Source organism: Cheilinus undulatus, linkage group 19 (genome assembly GCF_018320785.1).
Source record: "Cheilinus undulatus linkage group 19, ASM1832078v1, whole genome shotgun sequence".
Lineage (NCBI taxonomy): Eukaryota > Metazoa > Chordata > Actinopteri > Labriformes > Labridae > Cheilinus > Cheilinus undulatus.
The window spans coordinates 14,153,985-14,173,820 of record NC_054883.1 but is presented as its reverse complement, the minus strand read 5'-3'; the positions used below and the strand labels follow the sequence as shown (position 1 = coordinate 14,173,820).

Below are 19,836 nucleotides of genomic sequence, written 5' to 3'. Positions count from 1 at the left end.
TCAAATGTTCAAGTGCCTAACAATTGCAAATAGCATGCAGTAATTCATTTACTTACAGCCATCGACCAGAAGTCTTCACTCAGGTTTTAGGTACTATAGTATAAGATTTTTACCTTCTAGGTCAAACCAGCTCCAGCTTGGAACTGAATTTAAACTGTAAAACCTGGTGATCACACATTGTTATTACGGCTATTTTCTAAAAGACAACAAACCTCATACAGATGTTCACATAGACTTGCAGGTGGAACCAGGATTGGGCTCAGGTAATCTAACCTCTAGTGGTAGAGTAAGGGTCTGTAATGAAATGTCGGTCTGCTGAACTAAAACTCAAACTCTACAAGATCAAGTAGAGACAAACCCAGACAGGACCGACTTCCATGAACACACACACCACCCACTAACACATTCAGATGTTTCTTACATTTGAGCTCCAAGCGGATGAAGTCAGTGTTGCCCAGGTTCTCCAGAAAGACTCCATAGGGGGCGCTGGTCTTAAAATAGAAGGAGATGTCGGCGCTGGTCTCGGCCTGGAAGGTGGCAAAGTGCAGGTAGGATGAAGGGGTGGTGAATGAAGCGGCGTTCCAGTAGTTCTCTGTGAAAAAGAGACAGCATTACAGCTCAGAAACATCCTGTACCACATTCAGGTATTGTGGTCCCCACATTCAGATCTGATTACCTGCAGATTCAATTAATTTCCAAATGGAGATTAATCATGTTCATATTATTCTGAAAAGCTATCAGTATATTCTGAATTGAACATTGTTATCTCACCTCTCCAGTTTAATGAGTCGTATTTAATATCACAAAGAAAATGCATTCCACAGCTGGAACTGAATTTCTGCACAGAGCTTCAATGGCTCCGTAATTTTGTGCAACTTTCATAAAAGGTTGATCATTTTTGAGAGCCTTTAACCTTCAACCATATCTCTACAGTGAACAGAGTGGAGCAGTAAAGATTTTTGTGATTAAGTTGGGCCCTACAGGCTTCCTTCCAGGACCATCATGCTGTAAAGGGAGCTCAGCTAGAATGCAAAGCTGTGAATTTACTGGCCAATCTTCATTTCAGCCCTCACCTGTGGTCATGAACTTCAGGTAATGAGAAAGAATGAGAAAGAAAAAGTGGATGGATGGATGGATGGATGGATGGCTTATTTCTGCTGTAATAACTAAATCATCCATTTTAAAATACCTATACATATGAATTTGTTTGTAGACTGGTGTATGAGTACATGCAGAAGAATGAGTGTATACACCCATGTGTGTGTTAGTTAAAATCTGCTGGTTAATGACCTGTGATAGAGCCGTCAGTCATCCCCACCATCTGTGGGCACTGGAACATAACCTACAGTATCTGGTCAAGCATAGACACATGAATTAGCTTGTTGGCTTCCAGACCCAGACTCGAAGGGTCTTAAGTGCTGAGCTTGATTAAACATTGGACTTTAGAGTAACACATGAATCAAAGTCTGTCCTCTAAAGCTCTCCTTATCCTGTTTGGCTGTTCATATCACATTCTAATGAAGTTTGGGTCAGTAATCTATGGCATAAACAGCCTAATATTCACAGCATCTCAGCCAGTTATTGAAGACATTTATTTTCTGGATCAGTTTCCATAAAAATGTGTTGGACAGATATTTCAATATGGGAGTGTTAATGTGCCAGAGAGCAGAGCCAATCAGCTGCATCTGTGGAACTGGCACAGTGGCAATCAGATGTTTATGATTTGGCGTCCATGTTTATTCCTTTAATGTTGTTTCCTCTCCAGCTTATTAGCAACCCTTTAGGTTTGACTCCTCATTTCCTCCTCGTACCATTCATCATCTCTGTCCAAGCTCCAGCCCTGCTGATATTTTGTTCTTGTTTCCTCTCCTTTATTCTGAAGCACGCCTTTGTGAGCCTTAGTTTCACTCTGTTGCTTAAAGCTCACAAGTGTCACTCAGAATGTTCAATGCATAACAAGCCTTTTGGTTCTAAGGATGTAAATTTTGAAGTGGCAGGAGCTTTTCTGTAACCTCATCTGTTTCCAGTTTATCAGATACATACACGCCCTCTTTATCCAGTGACATAAGCTGATTTAGTCAGCAGTCTTTGAAAAAAAAAAAATAGAAATATATATACAGTGCTTAACAAATTTATTAGACCACCACCCAAAGTAAGGTTTATGCACCAGCTGCCCTACATTAACAGCATTGGTTATTACCAAAATCATTTTTTTATGTTTCTGCAATCGTTAATACACCAATATGTAGAAGCTATTTAACCCAAATGATATTTTTAATGTTAAAATATAATTATTATTGTTGCCCATGAATTGTCAAATTTACGGATTTACAAAAAAACTGAAAAAATAGTAAAGCACATTATTATTTCTTGATTAATATGTCAAATTAAAGTTATTTAATTGCATTCCTGAAGAGAAAAATGAGTTTTAGTGGTTGAATGCTATGCTTGATTCATTTCGGACTTCTCAGAGAAGCCCAGTGAGCCGGCTCAAATTTGGGTATAAAAAGGTGAATTCAGTTTGAAATTCCTCATTCCTGTTCAAAATGGTAAAACGTGGAGAGCTCACCGAAAATGAAAGAGTCCACATTAAAGCCCTTCATAAGGCTGGATGGTCTTTGAGACAAATATGACAGGTGGTCTAATAAATTTGTTAAGCACTGTATATATATTTATATTAGGCCTGTTAATATAAACGCGTTAACGCATGTGATTAATCTGGAAAGCTAACGCGTAAAAAAAATAACATCGCAATTTAATCATATGACTAAGTTTGACCACAACTTCCTCCCGTAGTCCTCCTGCGCGGACGTTTACGTTCCCGGAGTGAAAAGGTTAAAGGCGGGTCAGACTCAGTGATGAGTGAGGAGACAGACCCAGGTCTGCTTCACAGCAAATTTCGATTTAAAAAGCTGCTAATGGAAGTCTGGATGAAACAAAAGTTGTGTGTACATGCTACAGTGATGAACTGTCTTTACACCAAAGCACAACGAATCTGTAGTACCACCTTCAGACAAATCTTTGCTAATATTAGCGAAGATGCTAACAACAACACGGGTAAGCTGTGATAGTTAATGGTGCTAATGTTAGCATTAACAACAACATGGGACTAGCTACACTGGCGCAGTCCAGCAGACCTGGATTTGTCCCTAAAACGACAACATCTAAGGTGATTAATACAATTGCTAATGAGTCGCCAGGGACTGCAGACCATTGACATCGTTGACAAGACAAGGGCTTTAAGACGTCACCTGGGGTCGCCTTGGATGACCCATACCACAGAACACCTACAAGAACTACTGTCACAAGAATCCGTGAACTGTATGACAGCTCAAAAGGCAACTAAAGTGGAGCAGCTGGCCTGAGCTACATTTATTACACTGAGAGACCACTGGACATCAGTCAGCAACTTCAGCTACCTCAGAGTAACAGCACACCTTACAGCAGAAGTTATTTTGTACTTGATGTGTTTGTCTACTGGGCTTGTCTGCAGCTTATAAATATTATTGCTTAGTGAATTAAGACACTCTGATTTACAAACCAAAAAAATAAGTTTAAAAACTCTAGTTTGTTTAATATTTCTTCATTTAAACACTGTACTTGTACTAAATCAACCAAAAATGCAAGTAAATGTTAATTTATAAATAATAATAAATAATAATAATTATTGTTATTATTATAATTTTTTAGTAAAAAGAGGTCTCAAAGTGCTGTACATAAAGTTAAAATAATGAAAATAAACACTTGATTATAAGAACGTTTAAAAATTTAAAAGTTACTAAAACTAAAGAAATGCTTGGTCTAAATCAGCTCCACTAAATATAAGCTCAATCTCTGTCAAGAGCCAAAGCTTACCAAACTATTTGAAATAATAACTTTCAGTCTTTATCAGTGACTTATTAATAAAAATGTGATCTATGGAAACAGAGCTGACAAGTTTGATTTCAAACTGGGTGACTGGCAATCAATGATGGAACCATGAATTCTGCTCTCTAGTGGAAAATCCTGAAGATTGTCTGGCCATCGGTCCATGACCTCAAGCTCAAGCACACTTGGTTTATGCAGGACCAACACACCACTAAGGTTTTGGAGCTGACTGGTGGAAAATCCAAAGGAGATGCTTGAAAACCCTCCAGTGTGGTTGAATTCAAACAGTTCTTCAAAGAGGAGTGGGCTCAAATTCCTCCACAGTGATGTGAAAAACACATCTGCTGTAAAATGTTCTCTCAGCATGTGAAAAGCAGTCTGTCCAATTAATGGGCTTGAAAAGCAACAAGTCAGGTATTCGCTGTGGTATTTTTCCTGAATGCTGCTGAACTCACAGTGCCCCAAACTCAAACAGACTTCATTTTGTTCAGTAAAAAGAGGGCACGCTTCAACAGGTGTGCAGTTTAGAAATAAAAGAACTGTCTGCCTTCTGTGAAAATATCTCTTTGGGATCTTTTGAACAGATTGTGAACAGACTTGTGCTCTAAAACTACATCAGTGCAGAGTGAAAACACCCAGGGTTTGAGCAAAAGCAGACGAGAATTAAGTAAAACAACTAAAGCATCCAATGCAAAACTGATGTCTTTCGCATGTCTGCCAATCATGATCCACATATGTGTTATTAATGCTCATAGCTTTGTACCACAGTACATTACAACAAACTTTATCTTTAAAAAATAATCTGGTAAGCACAAAAGAGCATCTACATTAGAGTGGGACAAGGTTCCAGAAGAACAACCTTCCCTTCAGCCCTCCACCAAAGGACAAATGTAGGTATTTTTTTGCAGTGTCGTCCATCCTACCCGCCACTGGGGTGGGTAAAAAGAAAGTAACCCAAAAGAGTCATTTTGTGATAATCAATGTCAAAAATTTAATTCTGGTTATCTGCTTGTGCTAACAGATTTTATGAGCAGAATGGAGCGGTCTTACTGACCAAAGAGCCCCATCTCCTCCTTGTGTCAAAGCAGGGATGATTAAGCTTACTGTGATAAGTTCTCTACTGCAATGGTTCTTTCTGCTTGAAGTGTGTTTAAATGTATGTCCCGATTAGCTTACGTCTGAGAATCTCACCGAAATTTGGTGCAAACCTGCAGAAATTGAAAAAGAAAAAAAAAAATCCCGCAAGTCATAGACTTACAATGTAGGAAAATCACACAGGAGTTTACAGTGCTCCCCTATGTCACGCAGAAAATGTTTGCATGGACAAGTCAAAGTAGAGCTGCTGCTCCTTCACATCCAAAGGAATCAGTCAAAGTGGTTCGGGCATCAGATCAGGATGCTTCCTTGTCACCTCCCTGTGGAGGTCTTCCAGGCAAGTCCAACTGGGAGGAGACCTTGGGACAGACCCAGAGCTCCTGGGAGTCCATCAGGAGTAACTGGAAAATTGTTGCAGGGGATAAGGATGTCTGATTATTTCAGATTTCAGGTTGTTGTTAATTTGGTCTGTCTTTATAAAGAAGAGAACACATGTCTCTGTGTTGAACACCCACAGCTGATTAAGAAAGAGAAATAGAATATGGCTCCATAAAGTGACAGAAGCATCTATCCTCAGTAATCGTGCCCATCCTGCCATCATAGACCCACACACACAAACAGATGTGATGTCATGGGTCATTAGGTAGTGGGTTGTCTGTATGTTGGCAGCTCTGATAAGGAATCATTAGTGAGAGTGGCACCAGATTGTTGATGACGGGACCAGAGTGATAGTGAGAGCAGGGCAGGTGTTCCACGCCCCGGACAGAACCAGGTCAGATGCCGTCTCAGAACAGACAGATGAAGAAGAGGAGGATGAAAAGTATTCAAATTTAAATGGTACTTTTAGCTGTATAACTGTCCGCTGTCCATGGAGACTGCACACCACCACTAAAATATCCACTAACCATGTGGATACATAATTCTGAACCATTATTATTACAAATCTCACTGCCTAACACTGAGCAGGCTTTTCACCCCTCAGGACATCACTTTCCAAAAACCAAACCTCAGAACATTTTCATATATAAGCTTTAGCCTCTGTTTCACCAGAACATTTATGTTTGACAAAGAATAAAATAACCCTGTAAGGTTTTCATGTTGTAAATGATGTTTTTACTCCTCTGCTGAGCTGCTTTGGCATGACTATGTGATAGTTGAGGGGGGAGAAGGGAACTTGTGTAAATGCTTGTGGGCTAGCCGAATGTTAGCTCGGCCTTTGCCAGAACAACATATTTCTTCATTACAGCTAGAGCTGAGAGCAACACGGAAAATCTTTCTGCAAAAAAAACAAAACGAAGATGGCGCTCTTCTGCCCCCCGCTTTGGCATGACAATGTGATAGTTATGTGGAAAGGGTTAGCTGTACAGCTAATGAGTTGTTGTGTCCCAGCTAATGACCGCACTAGCAGGCCTGTCATTAGCGAGGACTGAGCCGCAGCGACGCTTCTGTCTCAACGTTCTGTTTGTCCCGTTTACTTCGTTAGCTGCGTTAGCTGTTAGCTTGGATGTCGCAGTAGGACCGCTGCTGTTTACTCTGACCTAGGCGCTGTTCTTGTTGAAATCAGGGCACAGCCACACCGACAGCTTGTCTTGTGCAAAAGAGAGCTTTTTGCTCTTTTCCTGCTGTCTTCCATTCTCACAGTAATAGCAAAAAATACAGAGAGTGTCAGCTGAGTCGATGTGTGTCCGTGTTTAGTCAGTCAGATGCAGTAGAACAAAGCAGGAGGGGAGGGGGGATGCCGCTACTCAGGTTTCAGCTCCTCACACACAGAAGGAGCCAGACAGAAAGAGAGGAAATGTAGCTTTTTACATTTCACTAACCGCTTACTATACCTTTGGCTAAAAATAATAAACTACTAACAATCATGACAAAATCACTCTGCCAGAACACACATTTCAGTCATTTCAACAGGCATCCCAGATAATTGTGGTCAGCCATGTACTAGGTTTTTACCTAGTCTTGTATAAAAACTTTCTCCCGTCATTTTTGCCATCTTAATTTGCCACTTTAACACTTTTTAACACATTTTCACTGCTTTTTCTGCACATTTTTCCACCTGTGACCCATGTTGCCACTCTGTTTATGAGGCGGTTAACTATTGTAGCCAAATGGTCTCTGGCTAATAAACTTCTCAGATGAGAGTGGTGTGGGTGAGCAGCATGACCATCAAAGAGTATTAATATGCTTGCATTTAAATTTCATGAACAAAAACACTCTTCTGGTATTAAAAAAAATCCTGTTCAAGTATAAAATAATCACATTGAGAAAACGTGGCCTTCTTCTTGGACAAAAGATAAAGGAGAAAGCAGTCTTACTTTTACTTGTAATACTTGTCTAGCTGGAGAAACATGCTGGAATTTGCGACACAACACTGCCATAGTTCAGCAGACATCATGGAGCTCTCTAGGATTACCTTCATCAGTAACACTGTAAGGCCTAGTGGCCTTTACTAGAAGCACTGTTTACTGTTTAAATTCTCTAACAGAAGGAAACCGACACATCTTATAAAACCATCTCCACCAATATTTGCCTGGGGTTTTCTCAATGTAAAATCAAACAAAAATATGTCATTTTTGCTCCCCCTAACTGTATAAATGTAGTCAATAAGTGAAATTCCCAAAGGATGTGCAGTCAAACCTTAACAACAAGAAGTCAGTTAGGCCGGCAACTTCTTTTTTCTTTACCACTGGTTCCATTTTACAACACCTTATTCACAACTAAACCCACCAGTTTTCATTGTTCTGGGACTCCCTTTCAGGTTTGAAGTGCTGTTTAAATATCTGACTGATAGTGATTTAGCTACATAGCTGACCTCTTCATCTGCTTTAAATCAAAGCATACAGCACCTATAAAAAGTATTCACCCCTTGGATGTTTTAACCTTTTATTGATTTTATAAATCAATCACAGCCAATTTTGACAAAAAATATTTACAAGTCATCAAAGGCCGGCTGCAGAGAAGCATCCCCACAGCATGATGCTGCCATCATCCTGCTTCACAGTGGCGACTGTGTGTTTGATGATGGATCTAACTGAACTCTTGGGGATGTTCAGATTTAGATTTTTTTTTTGGTATCCATCCCCTGACTTATATTTTGCAATAACCTATTCTCTGAGTTTACATTTGTCTTCATGGTGTAATGGTAGCCATGAATACTGATGAACCAGTGACTGCACCTTCCAAACACAGGTGTTGTATACTTCATTATTTATTCTAACTGCCAAGCTTTTTGGTCTACATGTATCACATCATACATTCTGACATGTTTGCCAGGTTGCCCTTCACTCAAAGTAATAAATTATCAACACATCACTTACTGTCTCCATGGCAACGGAGTGGTCCAACGGTCAGCTTGGCCTCAGAGCCTGGTCTGTCAGTGTCACCCACTGCAACCTGGCTGACAGGCAGGTGTTCTTTATTAATTAGAAGACCAGAATCTTCTCTCCTGTAGGAAGAGTTAAAAAACACTCATGTGATTATATGGCTTCAACATTCGTATACAGCTTTTCTAGTGAGTAATTCTATGGTGCTGAGGGTAGACTCAAAGCTCAAAGTGTGTTTATGGGTAGTCTTCTGAAACATTTCACAACCGTGGCATCTAAAGTGGGAACAATTTTATTTCTAAAACTGCTAAATTCAACAGAGAACCTCACAGAGCTTTAATTGTTTTCCACCCTTTCTACTTGGGAGGTTAAACCTTGAGGTGTCATTTATAGCTGTGTGTACATGACTATGTAGTGTAAGATTTATGGGTAATGACTGGAATAAGAGTTATTTGAGTAATATTCAAAAATTCTCTCAGCCAAACAATGAGAGAGAGAGAGACTTCTTTGTAATCTAATCAGTTTTAGAGACGAGGACAGAGACATCCCTCCTTCTGTTCATGTAAAATAAGATGACACACAGACTGACAGTGAGGCCGTTTGTCTAATAAGAATATCCATCAGATAGCTAAAAGAGCTTTAATAAAACACAAACTGTTGGCTGTGGAGGCAAACATCAGACTAAATAAACACAGTCCATCATTGAAGCTCTTCATCAGCTAACACAGACTGCTTACAGATGAATGGGTGCATTAGCATTAGCATTAGCAATAGCATTAGCAGCAGTGACAGTTTTACATCAACACAGTGACATAAAAATCGGATTTTGAATAAACATGACAAATTCCTTTAAAGTTCTGATGGTTTAGGAAAAATATTATTTTGGAGTCCCTCAGGACAGATTTTATGTTTTTTTTAGATATACAGATTTACACATGATTCAGAAACGTTTTTATACCAGTGCAAATCTCTGTAACAGAAAATGAGTGTGTGAGACATTACAGCCAACTTAAACTTCAGTCACCATAGAGCTGATATTATGGGGAAATTAATCAATACATTAAAAAATATTTTTTTCTCCTGATCAACTTTAATTCAAAGTCTGTCTTACCATTGTTTGTGGTCGGCGTCACAGTTGCAGTTGTACTTTGGGTCAGTGCAGTTCCTGTCGATGCCACAGGCACATTTCTGGATGCCGGGTGACGAGCCCCCCCAGTAGAAGTGTTTCTCACTGCCACGGCCCACCCACCACGTATAGGGAGTCCCATCTGTGGAGCAAATACAGACAACAAGAGTTTTTTCTTAAGTCTGTTCAAGAAAATGAGGATCTGCACAAAAGGAAGTTCAATATAAACGGTTGAAGTTTTTCTTTTCAGGCCTCACGAAGACTAATCCAGTTTTACATATTTTGCATATAAAGTGCCTATAAAATGTATTATGATCAAGCTCCAGCTCTGTCAGGTTGCTGAGGTATCGGGCGTTAAAGGGATACTTCAACATTTTGGCAAATTCGCCCATTGCCACAATTCCTATAGTCTTAGTAACGGATTCGTTCCCTTTAGTTGTCGGTGCAACCAGCTGCACCGCTAACGCTATGTTAGCAGACAGAATTTTTTTCTTTCCCTCATCAAACTCATCAAATACACAATCCAACAACTCCAAAACGCTCTCGTGGACAAGTTGTGACCTGCACATTCACCACGCTATGAAATAACAATGTATAATTATGTAACAGTACGACACATGAAGCAAATACTCAGAACTATTTCTTGAGTTAACCACTGGGCGGAGTGACACAGTGCAGCAGCCATGTCTGAAGTGTAGTTCCGGCTTTGCATTTAACTTTAAAACATCTCCGTCTCGTAATGTTCCATGATTATTTCAGATTTACACATATGCCATATTCCTTCATTTCCTGATGATGGATTTAACTTAACTTTGGAGGGTGTTCAGAGACTTGGAAATGTTTTTTGTATCCATCCCCTGACTTCTACTTTTCACTAGCCTTTGAGTTGCTTGGAGTGTGTGTTTTTTAGTCTTCATGATGTAATGGTAGCCAGGAATACTGATTAATCAGTGACTGAACCTTCCAGACACAGGTGTCTTTATACTTCAGTCACTGAGACACATTCACTGCACTCAGGTGATCCACATTTCTCTGACTGTGAGACTTCTAGCACCATACTTCTGCTGAATCCTTGGTTGTGTCACGTTGTCATTTACCATATCCCTCAGAGAATCACAGAGAGGGAAATTAGGTTGTGTTACTAAATGTTTCCCATTCCAGGTAGTTGATTGTTAAATGATTATCTGTTAAGAACTTTTGTCACATTTATGTGTTTAAATTAAGAGCAAGCAGCTGCACTGAATTAAATTAATTTACCCAAGATGCTTTACACATTTGGATGGTAAAAGTGTAAAAACATCCCACCCTCCCAGTCACAAATCACACCTTTGATTTTAAAGATCCACCAACACACACAAAAGTCTGCATTAACACTAAAATCTGCAATAAGCTCTGTGTGTTAACACATCCCCTTTGTGCACTACAGATGTGCACAGCAGAGATGTGGAGACACATTAATAAATGTTTTTTTTTTTTTTTTTTTTTTGATGGCAGAGCATGAGGTGAAAGATCACTGCTTTTCAATAAGAAATGTCAGATTTGTTTACTCAACCTTGGATAATGCATTCTATCTTGAGACAGTAAAAAGGCACAGAGGTAAATGTATTGCACCTGGAAATAAGTCACAATAATTACAGAAGTGTGCTCAACAAAATTATGATTATATCTTTTCTGAAGGAAAAAAGTGAAAATTTTATCAAATTTTATCAGATAAAAAAGGCATATTTCTTTATGGCAGAAGACTGAAGAAGACTTTGATGTAGAGCAGTTGCACTGAGATGATTGATATACATAAAATCTGACATTAAATGTTGTACAGACCTTTTTTTAAGACCCCATTACATCTGCAATTTCTAACCAGTTACATTGGTGACACAGTTATGTAAATGCTTTCAGCAGATTACAAGAAAAGCATAGTAAAATTGCAGGTAGTATTTGTCATTTTAGTGTGCACATCAAACTAAATTTAAGATGACAGCAGTGCAGACATTACCAGGCTCCAAGCTGGTATTACACTTTGCAAAAGCTTCACTGCTGAGCTGCTCTTTATTTGCAAAGTCCTGTAAAAGGTTAACCAGTATCAGCCTAAGTCTCAGTTTCAACACCTTACATATCTAGGTAGGAGCTTTAAGGATGTACTGATAGCTCCACAGGCCAGATCACAGTCCACTCTGGTGGAGCTCCCACAGAACCTCAGTTCTGCTTAAAACTAAATGTAGAAACAAAATCAGAAAAAAATAGCTTACAACCTCTATGATGCACACAATTAACACAAAAAATTCTTTGTTGTGACAATGCTTCTTGGCAATAAATCTATCATGTGTTGCACTCATGAAAAATGTGCCAAATCATCTCTACTGATGCCAAACAGCTTATTTTACTGTCAGCACCCATGCACCCAGGTGGTGTTGACAAGGTGCCAATCTTGTAAACATGGGTCCTGCTACAGTGGTCATTAGGTGTCTGCTGTATCAGCATGCCATGTTCGTGATTGGGCAACTTCAAGCTCTCAGGTTTGTTTATGCTGGTGTTGTCATCACGTGCACTGGAACCTGAACATGTAGAGGAAAATTATGTTCAGTGATAAGTCCAGATTCCGCCTAAAGCCGTGGGATTATAGGGTCAACGTGTGGAGAAGATGCAGAGAACTCTATGCTGATTGCTGCATTCATTGAGTGATTTATTTTTGTGGAGGCAGTGTGATGGTGTGGGGCAGCATCTCCCTCACTGGAATAACCGGCTTGTCATCACTGGAGGAAATCTCAGTGCAGAGAGATATGGAGATGAGATTCTGCAACCAGTTGTAATCCCATATCTCCACAGTCTCGAATAGAGCGGGGTTTATCAGAGACTACCTCCAGAATCTAGGAGAGGATGGAATATCCTTCCAGCGGTCCTGACCTCAACCCTATTGAACTCTTGTGGGATCAGCTTGAGTGTGCTGTTGGTGCCAGAGTGACCAACACAACCACACTGGCTGACTGGTGACAAATGCTGGTTGAATAATGGGATGCCATCCCACAGCAGTGTGTGACCAGGCTGGTGACCAGCATGAGGAGGAGGAGCCAGGCTGTTGTGACTGTGTAAGGTTCTCCCACACGCTACTGAGGCTCCAGCTTGTTAAATGGATACATTGTTAAATTGCTAATTTGTCTTGCCTCTTCATACTTCAATCATCCAATTCACCAAAAAAACACCAAACAAGGCTCAATGGCAGAATCAGCTGTTTGGCAACGCAGAGAAGCTTAGCCTTTTTTTCATGGGTGCAACCCACATCCTCAGTTTGCTGCTCATCCCACACATGCATGCTCCTTACAGACATGGCACATTTAAAAGGCAGAGAAACACACTTTTCAATGGTATATGATTTACTAAATAGATTTAGCCTTAGCTCTCTCTCCATGCTGCTGTACAGACAAGTCATAAAATTATATAGTCCTTCCTCAAGAAACTTCTGAATTATCTTTTGTATAATTGTAATATTTAACTTTATATAAGTAAAAGTTTTGAGTTTAAGATCTTAAATGATCAGTTGTTGAGGGTCCTGACCACAGATAGGCATGCTAACCCCCCTGTCCTGTCCCTCAGACCAGTTGGTGAGTTCAAAATCACAGTTTTCATATGGACAGCTCTGTGTTTGAACTTAAACAACTCCATTGCTAACTGAGTTCATACATCCTAAAAACAAGGTGTAATATCATTTATCATTTAGACAAAATGACCACCACATGGGCAAACATTTCTTAAATCATGGCCCTTATTTGTCAGCAGTACATAGTAAAACTGCCATGGTGTAAAATTCAAACTGGATCTCTTCCACAGCTGTTTGCAGAGAGGGGATGGGATAGAGGGTTTCAGGTGGACTGAGAGCTGCACATCATGCCAGTTCAAGTCTCATGTGATTCTGTTTAATCCCTGCCAAAACAACAACTGAGGGATGGAGAGAGAGGAGGAGTGTTAGATAAGAGACCAGCAGCATGGATGGACAGAGACACATCGGGGGAGAGACTGAATCATGTTGGTGGGAGCAGAGAGAGAGCACTGCCAAGATGAGGCTGAGCAGCATGTTTATGTGTGTAAAGGGCAGAGTGTTTGGGTGTTCAAAACTCTAGCGTTTTTAGAGAAAAACTTTCAGAAAGCTCACTTGAGAATGGTAAGCCTTGAGAGTTTTGGATGTAGTTTAATGAAAAATCAGGCTGACAAAGCCCTTCAGGTGTAAATGTTTTAAACGCTGATGTTTTCTTACCTGGGAAAATACGTAAGAATATGAAAAGCAGAGGACTAATGTAAACCGATACTGTACACGCCTCATTTAAGGATTTGTAGCATTTCTCTGTGGGGTTACGTCACATAAACATTGTGTAAAAAGTAAATTATGAAGATCAGGTCAGGCGTGGAAGCATATGCTGGTTCAGCACTTTGACGCCTCAACCTTGGTCCTGTACTGCTCTGGGCTCCTGATGGCCATCCTCCAGGCCTGCACCATGTCCAGGCCCGATCTCTCCAGATACCCTCCCAGCTGCCTGGTCCACAACACACAGTTGAGGTTGCCCTCAGCGTCTGGACCAGCTCACCAGGTCCTGGGCACCTAGTATACATTGGACTGGATCAAGCCCAGTAAAATGTGTCAGGTGACCGTAAAAACCGCAGCTGCCATTCCCGTACCAGGCAAATGTCCCATCCCAGTTATTCTGAACACCTTGGTGTTAGACACATGGTCTTACCTAAACTCCCAAAGATGCACGGACGACAAGTTGTCACAAGAGTCCTTACAGCACCTCTGCCCATCAGTCAGCACCTCTGCCCATCAGTCAGCATCCAGGCCTCGCAAGAATATAGTTAGACCAGGAGGATCAAAAGACTTTTCGTCTGCATAATCAGACACCAGGAATGCCCCACTGTCTTGCTCAGCAAACCCATCGCCCCATGCTTGAGTCTGAGTCTTTTATATTTAAAATTGTGTTCATCCATTGAAAGCACTCTCACTGAATAGAGCACAAGAACATGGGTCACACTCAGGCCATGATGAGGGATCACACCCCTGCCAGTGAGACCATCAACTCAAAGGTCAATGGATCCAGCATGGCCCTGGACATCCTCGGTCACCCGTGCCCCGAGTCTTGTAAATGGTCGTTTTTGTTTAAGGTGGCCGGTTGGAGCAGAATAGCCATATTGAACATTCATAACCCTGGTTTGTCTTCCTTATAAATCTGTCCCTGAGTCTTGACTTGCTTCCCTGGCTCTTTCAGAATCTCAGTCTTCCTATTCTCCCAGACCATCAATCCTTCTACTTACTCTAAGAACTTTTTTACCTTTCCTTCATCCCCATCATTATCTGCATCTCTATGACTCCCACATCTCTCTTCTTCTCATGTTTCTGATCTCAGAGGCCTCTTTTTTTCTAATCTCTCCTCCTATTATGCCTCTATTCCTTCTTTTTGCAAACCCAGATCTCTTGCTAAGCAGCCCATCATCTCTATCGCACTTTCCTCCTTTAATCTGACATCGGTTGGTCTCTATGGCCTCTCTCTCTCTTTATCTCTATGCTCAACATCCATCTATCTACTGCACATCTCCAAGAATCTCTCCTACTATCTAATCTCTTCATGTACTCATTAGCCCTGCTATAATCTGCTCTATAATCCATGCTAATAGTGAACTCCCCTTACCCTGATCCTGATCTTAAGTTGTGTTTGAAACACATCCCACTCTCTTCATATTTCCCTTGTGGTTTGATGGGCAGAGGGCTGCATACCTAAATACGGCCTGCGAAGTCCTTGTGAATTCTATCTTTGTTGATAAAAATGTGTGTGAAATGAGGCTGTAAATATCACAAGAGAACGACTTTTCCTCTGAGTCTTTTGACCTCCAGTAGAGGTAAGGAGCAATATTGTCAAGATTGTGACTATATCGGTCCGTATCATCAACTATCAACCTCAAGCCTCGAAGCCCCGTATAATCACATTTCAGGGATATGTTTGAAAATATGATTTGAAATTTCAAGGTGTTTTCACAGAATATGAACATTTGTATATGTCTTTTTTAATTTGACTTTGAATTTGGAGGTATCCTTTGACTTTTTAAAGATATTTTCATGGAAATTTCAAGGAATTTGATTGGATGTTTGATGGAAAGTTTTCAGGTATTTTCTTAGAAATTTAGGAAATGTATGTATAAATGTTTGGGAACTTGATAGAAGACTTTTTAGAGGGGGGATGTCCTTTGGAATTTTGAAAAATTTCATTGAAATTTCAGGGAATTTGACTGGAATGTTTTGGGGATATTTAGGGGGGATTTTCTGTCATTGCCATGGTATCTTGGGAAATGTATTCACAAGAAAAAAAATGTAGAGGAATTTGCTTTGAAAATTTGGGAAATCTGCTTCAACATTTTTCTGGAGTCAACATGACATTTTCATTTAAATTCTAATTAGGAATTTCAATAGAAATTTGACATTTATATGTGAATTTTTAATTTGACTGGGAATTTGGGGGTATGCTTTAAAATCTTTAAGGAATATTCATTTGGAAGTGTTTTGGAATTTGATTGGGAACAGTAATTTCATGGGATTTCAGGGAATTTGTTTGGAATTTAGGGGAAATTTTCCATCACATTAATGGAATTTTGGGGAATGTGTTTATAAATTCTGGCTGTAATATGGTAAAAAAAAAAAAAAAAAAAAAGGAGGGGGGTGGTCTCAAACGTTGAACAGATTGATATGAAGATTTCATGGAAATTGGAAGATGTATGTATCTTTTTAAAATTTGATTGGGATTGGGGGTTGTATCCTCTGAAATTTCAATATTTTTTCACATTTTCAATTTTCATTTTGGAAAATTTGCTGGGAAATGTGGAACATTTTATTGGACTATTTAGGCTTTATGATTAGCTCCTTCAGATTGAACTGTAACTGGTCATAATCTTCTCCATGATGGACTTGCTGTAAAATCTAGAATATTTCTGGACCTTTATGTCTGGAAGTTAACTATGGTTCAAGGGGGAAAGGTCACACACAACATAAATACAAGCATAAATTCACCAAAAATATAAACAAGGCAGCTCAAAGTAAGTGATATTTTTCTGTCATTGTTGATATTTTGCATTATATTAATGAGGTCATAAGTGACAGTGTTTACGGTATCTATTGCACAACTGCACCCATTAGACAAATTTACAACAATCTTTGTGCTCTAATCTAACCCCTGATGGTTCATTCTATATCTGAAATTGCAATATAATAGAGATGAGCTACAAAACATGGGGTTAAAAATCCCCTTTAAGCACAAACAAATCTTCCATATGCACTTTAAGAGGGAGGTTGTAGAGAAATGGTGCAGAAAGTTCACTGTAGCCTGCAGTGCATGCAACGTCAGACGAGGCATCTCCGTTATCAGAATGTACAGCAGAAATGCAAAGGAAGAATAATGAGTTATTACAACTGTTTCTACCTCAGAGCGCCTATAATGTGATCCAGCTCCCTCACAGCTCTCAGGGAGGGTCTTCTCCCCGCACACACAACTGTTGCCTGCTGTTCAGCGCAGCGATCTGCTCTAGTAAATCCGTTTTGCATACTTCTTCACCCATCTACAGCTCTCCACAGGTCATCACTGAGTGTATCCAGCCATTAAATGAAAAACTCCTCTGAAGAAGAGTAGGCAGGGGGGAGGGAGAATTAATATGAAGGGTTGTGCTCCTAATTGGCTTGTCTGCTTGATAGAGGACACAATAACCTGACTCTGTTGCAATTCCCCTTCCCTCATTACTCTAAAGTATGCCCTAGAGTTGGCATGTCCATATATGCAATAATCAGTACTAACTAAGCAGAATATCTGCACAGGAAGCGTGTCAGCTGAGGACCATAAACAACTACAACCATCAGTGCTGTAGGGTGATCTTAAACAGTGTATGTATGTGTGTCTTTATGGCCATAAAGTCTGATTTAGTGCCATGTTTAGTGCCAGCTCCAGGCCGACACAAAGATGTGTTATGACTGAAACAGCTTCTGATTATTTTTCACTCATACCATCAGCCTCTGCACATCCAACAGGCTTTTACAGAGTGTGGATGAGGGTACAGTGACAACGCTTACAGTTACATAGGTGGAGTAGGGGGTATATTTCCATCAAGAGCAAAGATGAAGAGACAGATCAAATCAGGGACACTGTAGAATGACAACAATAAACAACACACATCAGACGTGAAAAAGGGCCTTAAAGTTCAAGAAATGACAAGGCATGCAGAAGAGAGGAGCGATGGTTGATGAGAGAGGTATCCAAGGTGAGAGTCGGACATTTTTTAAAAATTGTCACCACCTATGGCTGACTGTCCAGCATTCATTAGAAACTGCATGATCCATGCAGGGTTTTGGATTAAATAGAAAAATACATTTTTAAGCATTAAGTTGAGATTTTCTCATGTTGGTGGTAATGTCTCCAAATAAACAAGGACGTCTGCAGTAAACAGGTTCTCATTTGCACGTTCAAGCTTTAAATTTTGCACATAATAAAACAGGATAAAAGGTTGATAAGTATAACAAGCAGTTATGGCAGCTGCTAACACAGCTGGAAAGGGTTGGCATCTCTTGCCTATGAAGCCTCAAAGTGTGGGGTTCGCACCCCCATGCCCTTAAAACTACATTGCACATAAACACCTATGAATGGAAGATACGCGCAGGGGTAGTATTCCTGACACTGCAGCTGTTAGACAAGCTGCACTTCACATCAAGGTGGCGGGGCAACGAAGAGGAATCCCCTGCTGCCCAGGATGATCAGGTAGTTTGAACGATGCTGGTGTTGTTTGTTGTCCAGTTCTTAACTGCTTCAGCTCAACTTCAGACAGTCTTACCTGTGATGTAGAGGGAGCTGGCTTGGCTTGGGATCACCATCGCTGCTGGTCACCTGCCCCCGTAGATATTGAAGGTTAAGGCCTGATAGTGGGCGTTTACTTCTAAAGACTGACCCATTCACTGGGCTTTGTCTTGTTCATAGCAGTCTGTGCTCCAACAGGGGTGAGTGAACTCTATGCAAAGGAAGTGTTCCCCACCAGACTCAACCTGGTGGTAGATTCTGTCCCAAGGAGGTAGATTCGGTAGTAAATTCTGTTCTGAAGGAGTGACGCCCTGGTCAGTCTTAATGACCTGAGTGCTACTTGCACTCACAGGGGGGCTACAAGGCATTCAGTCCCCTCCAAAAGTATTGGATCGGTCGGCCAAATTCCTTTATTTTTGCTGTAGACTGAAAACATTTGGGTTTGACACAAAAACATGAATATGAGACAATAGATCAACATTTCAGCTTTCATTTCCAGGTATATCTGTATCAGATAAACAACTTAGGAGATAGCTTTATTTGTAACATAACACCAAATTTTAGGGGAGCAAAAGTATTGGAACAGATACACTTGAAACAGATTAAAGAGAACAAGATTTAATATTTAGTAGGAATTCCTTTTCTTGCAGTAACTGCATCGAGTCTGTGACCCACTGACATCCCCAATCTTTTACATTCTTCTTTTGTGTTGCTTTTCCAGGCTTTCACCACAGCCTCTCCAGGTGTCTAAAAAAAGCTTTTGGAGTTTTTGTGTACCTCACAAACAGGATGCGCAGCCTGGAGACAACATGGTGCTTTGTTCATCAGTGCACCACTTGTTATCAGTGGCGAGATGGATTTGAAGCTTTCATCCTGAAGGGTTTTTTCTTTTATGTCTTATCTGACGTCCTCCTTCATTCCCTTTGCTCTTGTACTGTCCTGCTGTGCTGTGTTGTGCTCTGTTTAGTCTCCTGTTGTGCTGTACTCCTATGTGGTATGATCAAACAGTACATGTAGCTATAGTGTGGAATTCTGACTGAAATTTATAAAAGTAAAGACAGAAGAATGAGACTGAAGTGTTCACAACAAGGCAGTGCTGAAAAATTGGGCGAGCTGGAATGTAAGAAGCTGCAGTTCCTTCTGTGCACACTTGGGACTGTAGCTTCTAAAACATTTCTTCTGCTACGTTTCCAGTGAATTAATAGTTCTCATCATCTAGTACCAAAAACGGTATCTTATTCTGTTAACTTGTCGACTAGCTAATGAAAAGGCCATAATGTCTTGCAGTCTTGGCATTTGCCAGTCCTGCTGACTTTGGGCTCCAGAAATGAAAGGCTGCTTTAGACGGCGCACACATTTCAGAGAAACACAGTGTCTCTAAGGGAGAACAGAGAATAACCTCTGACTCTTTTCTCTAATCCAGTCCTCGACACTCTCCGTCTCTGCCAGCAGTCTCTTTGTCCACAGTCGATCTGCAGGTGAAGAGGTCAACCTCAACGGGCCAGACACTAACCCACTGGGCATTTCCACAAAGACATAAAGACCCTGTAACCTTCTCAACCTTATTCTACCTCCTCTACACACTCTTTTCTCTCTCAGCTGCTTCCTCTTCTCTCCC

General features: G+C 40.4%; 1 protein-coding gene across 1 annotated transcript in view; it reads right to left on the bottom strand.

Annotated features, from left to right (window-relative positions):
- LOC121527275 (contactin-associated protein-like 2) overlaps positions 1 to 19,836 on the bottom strand; it is a 230,438-nt gene that overhangs the window by 40,729 nt on the left and 169,873 nt on the right. The window contains exons 16-18 of the mRNA XM_041814171.1: positions 9,397 to 9,553; positions 8,280 to 8,407; positions 422 to 592 (exon numbers count right to left, since the gene is read on the bottom strand). Coding sequence (XP_041670105.1) covers positions 422 to 592; positions 8,280 to 8,407; positions 9,397 to 9,553 — 456 coding nt within the window. The remainder of the gene's footprint in view (positions 1 to 421; positions 593 to 8,279; positions 8,408 to 9,396; positions 9,554 to 19,836) is intronic.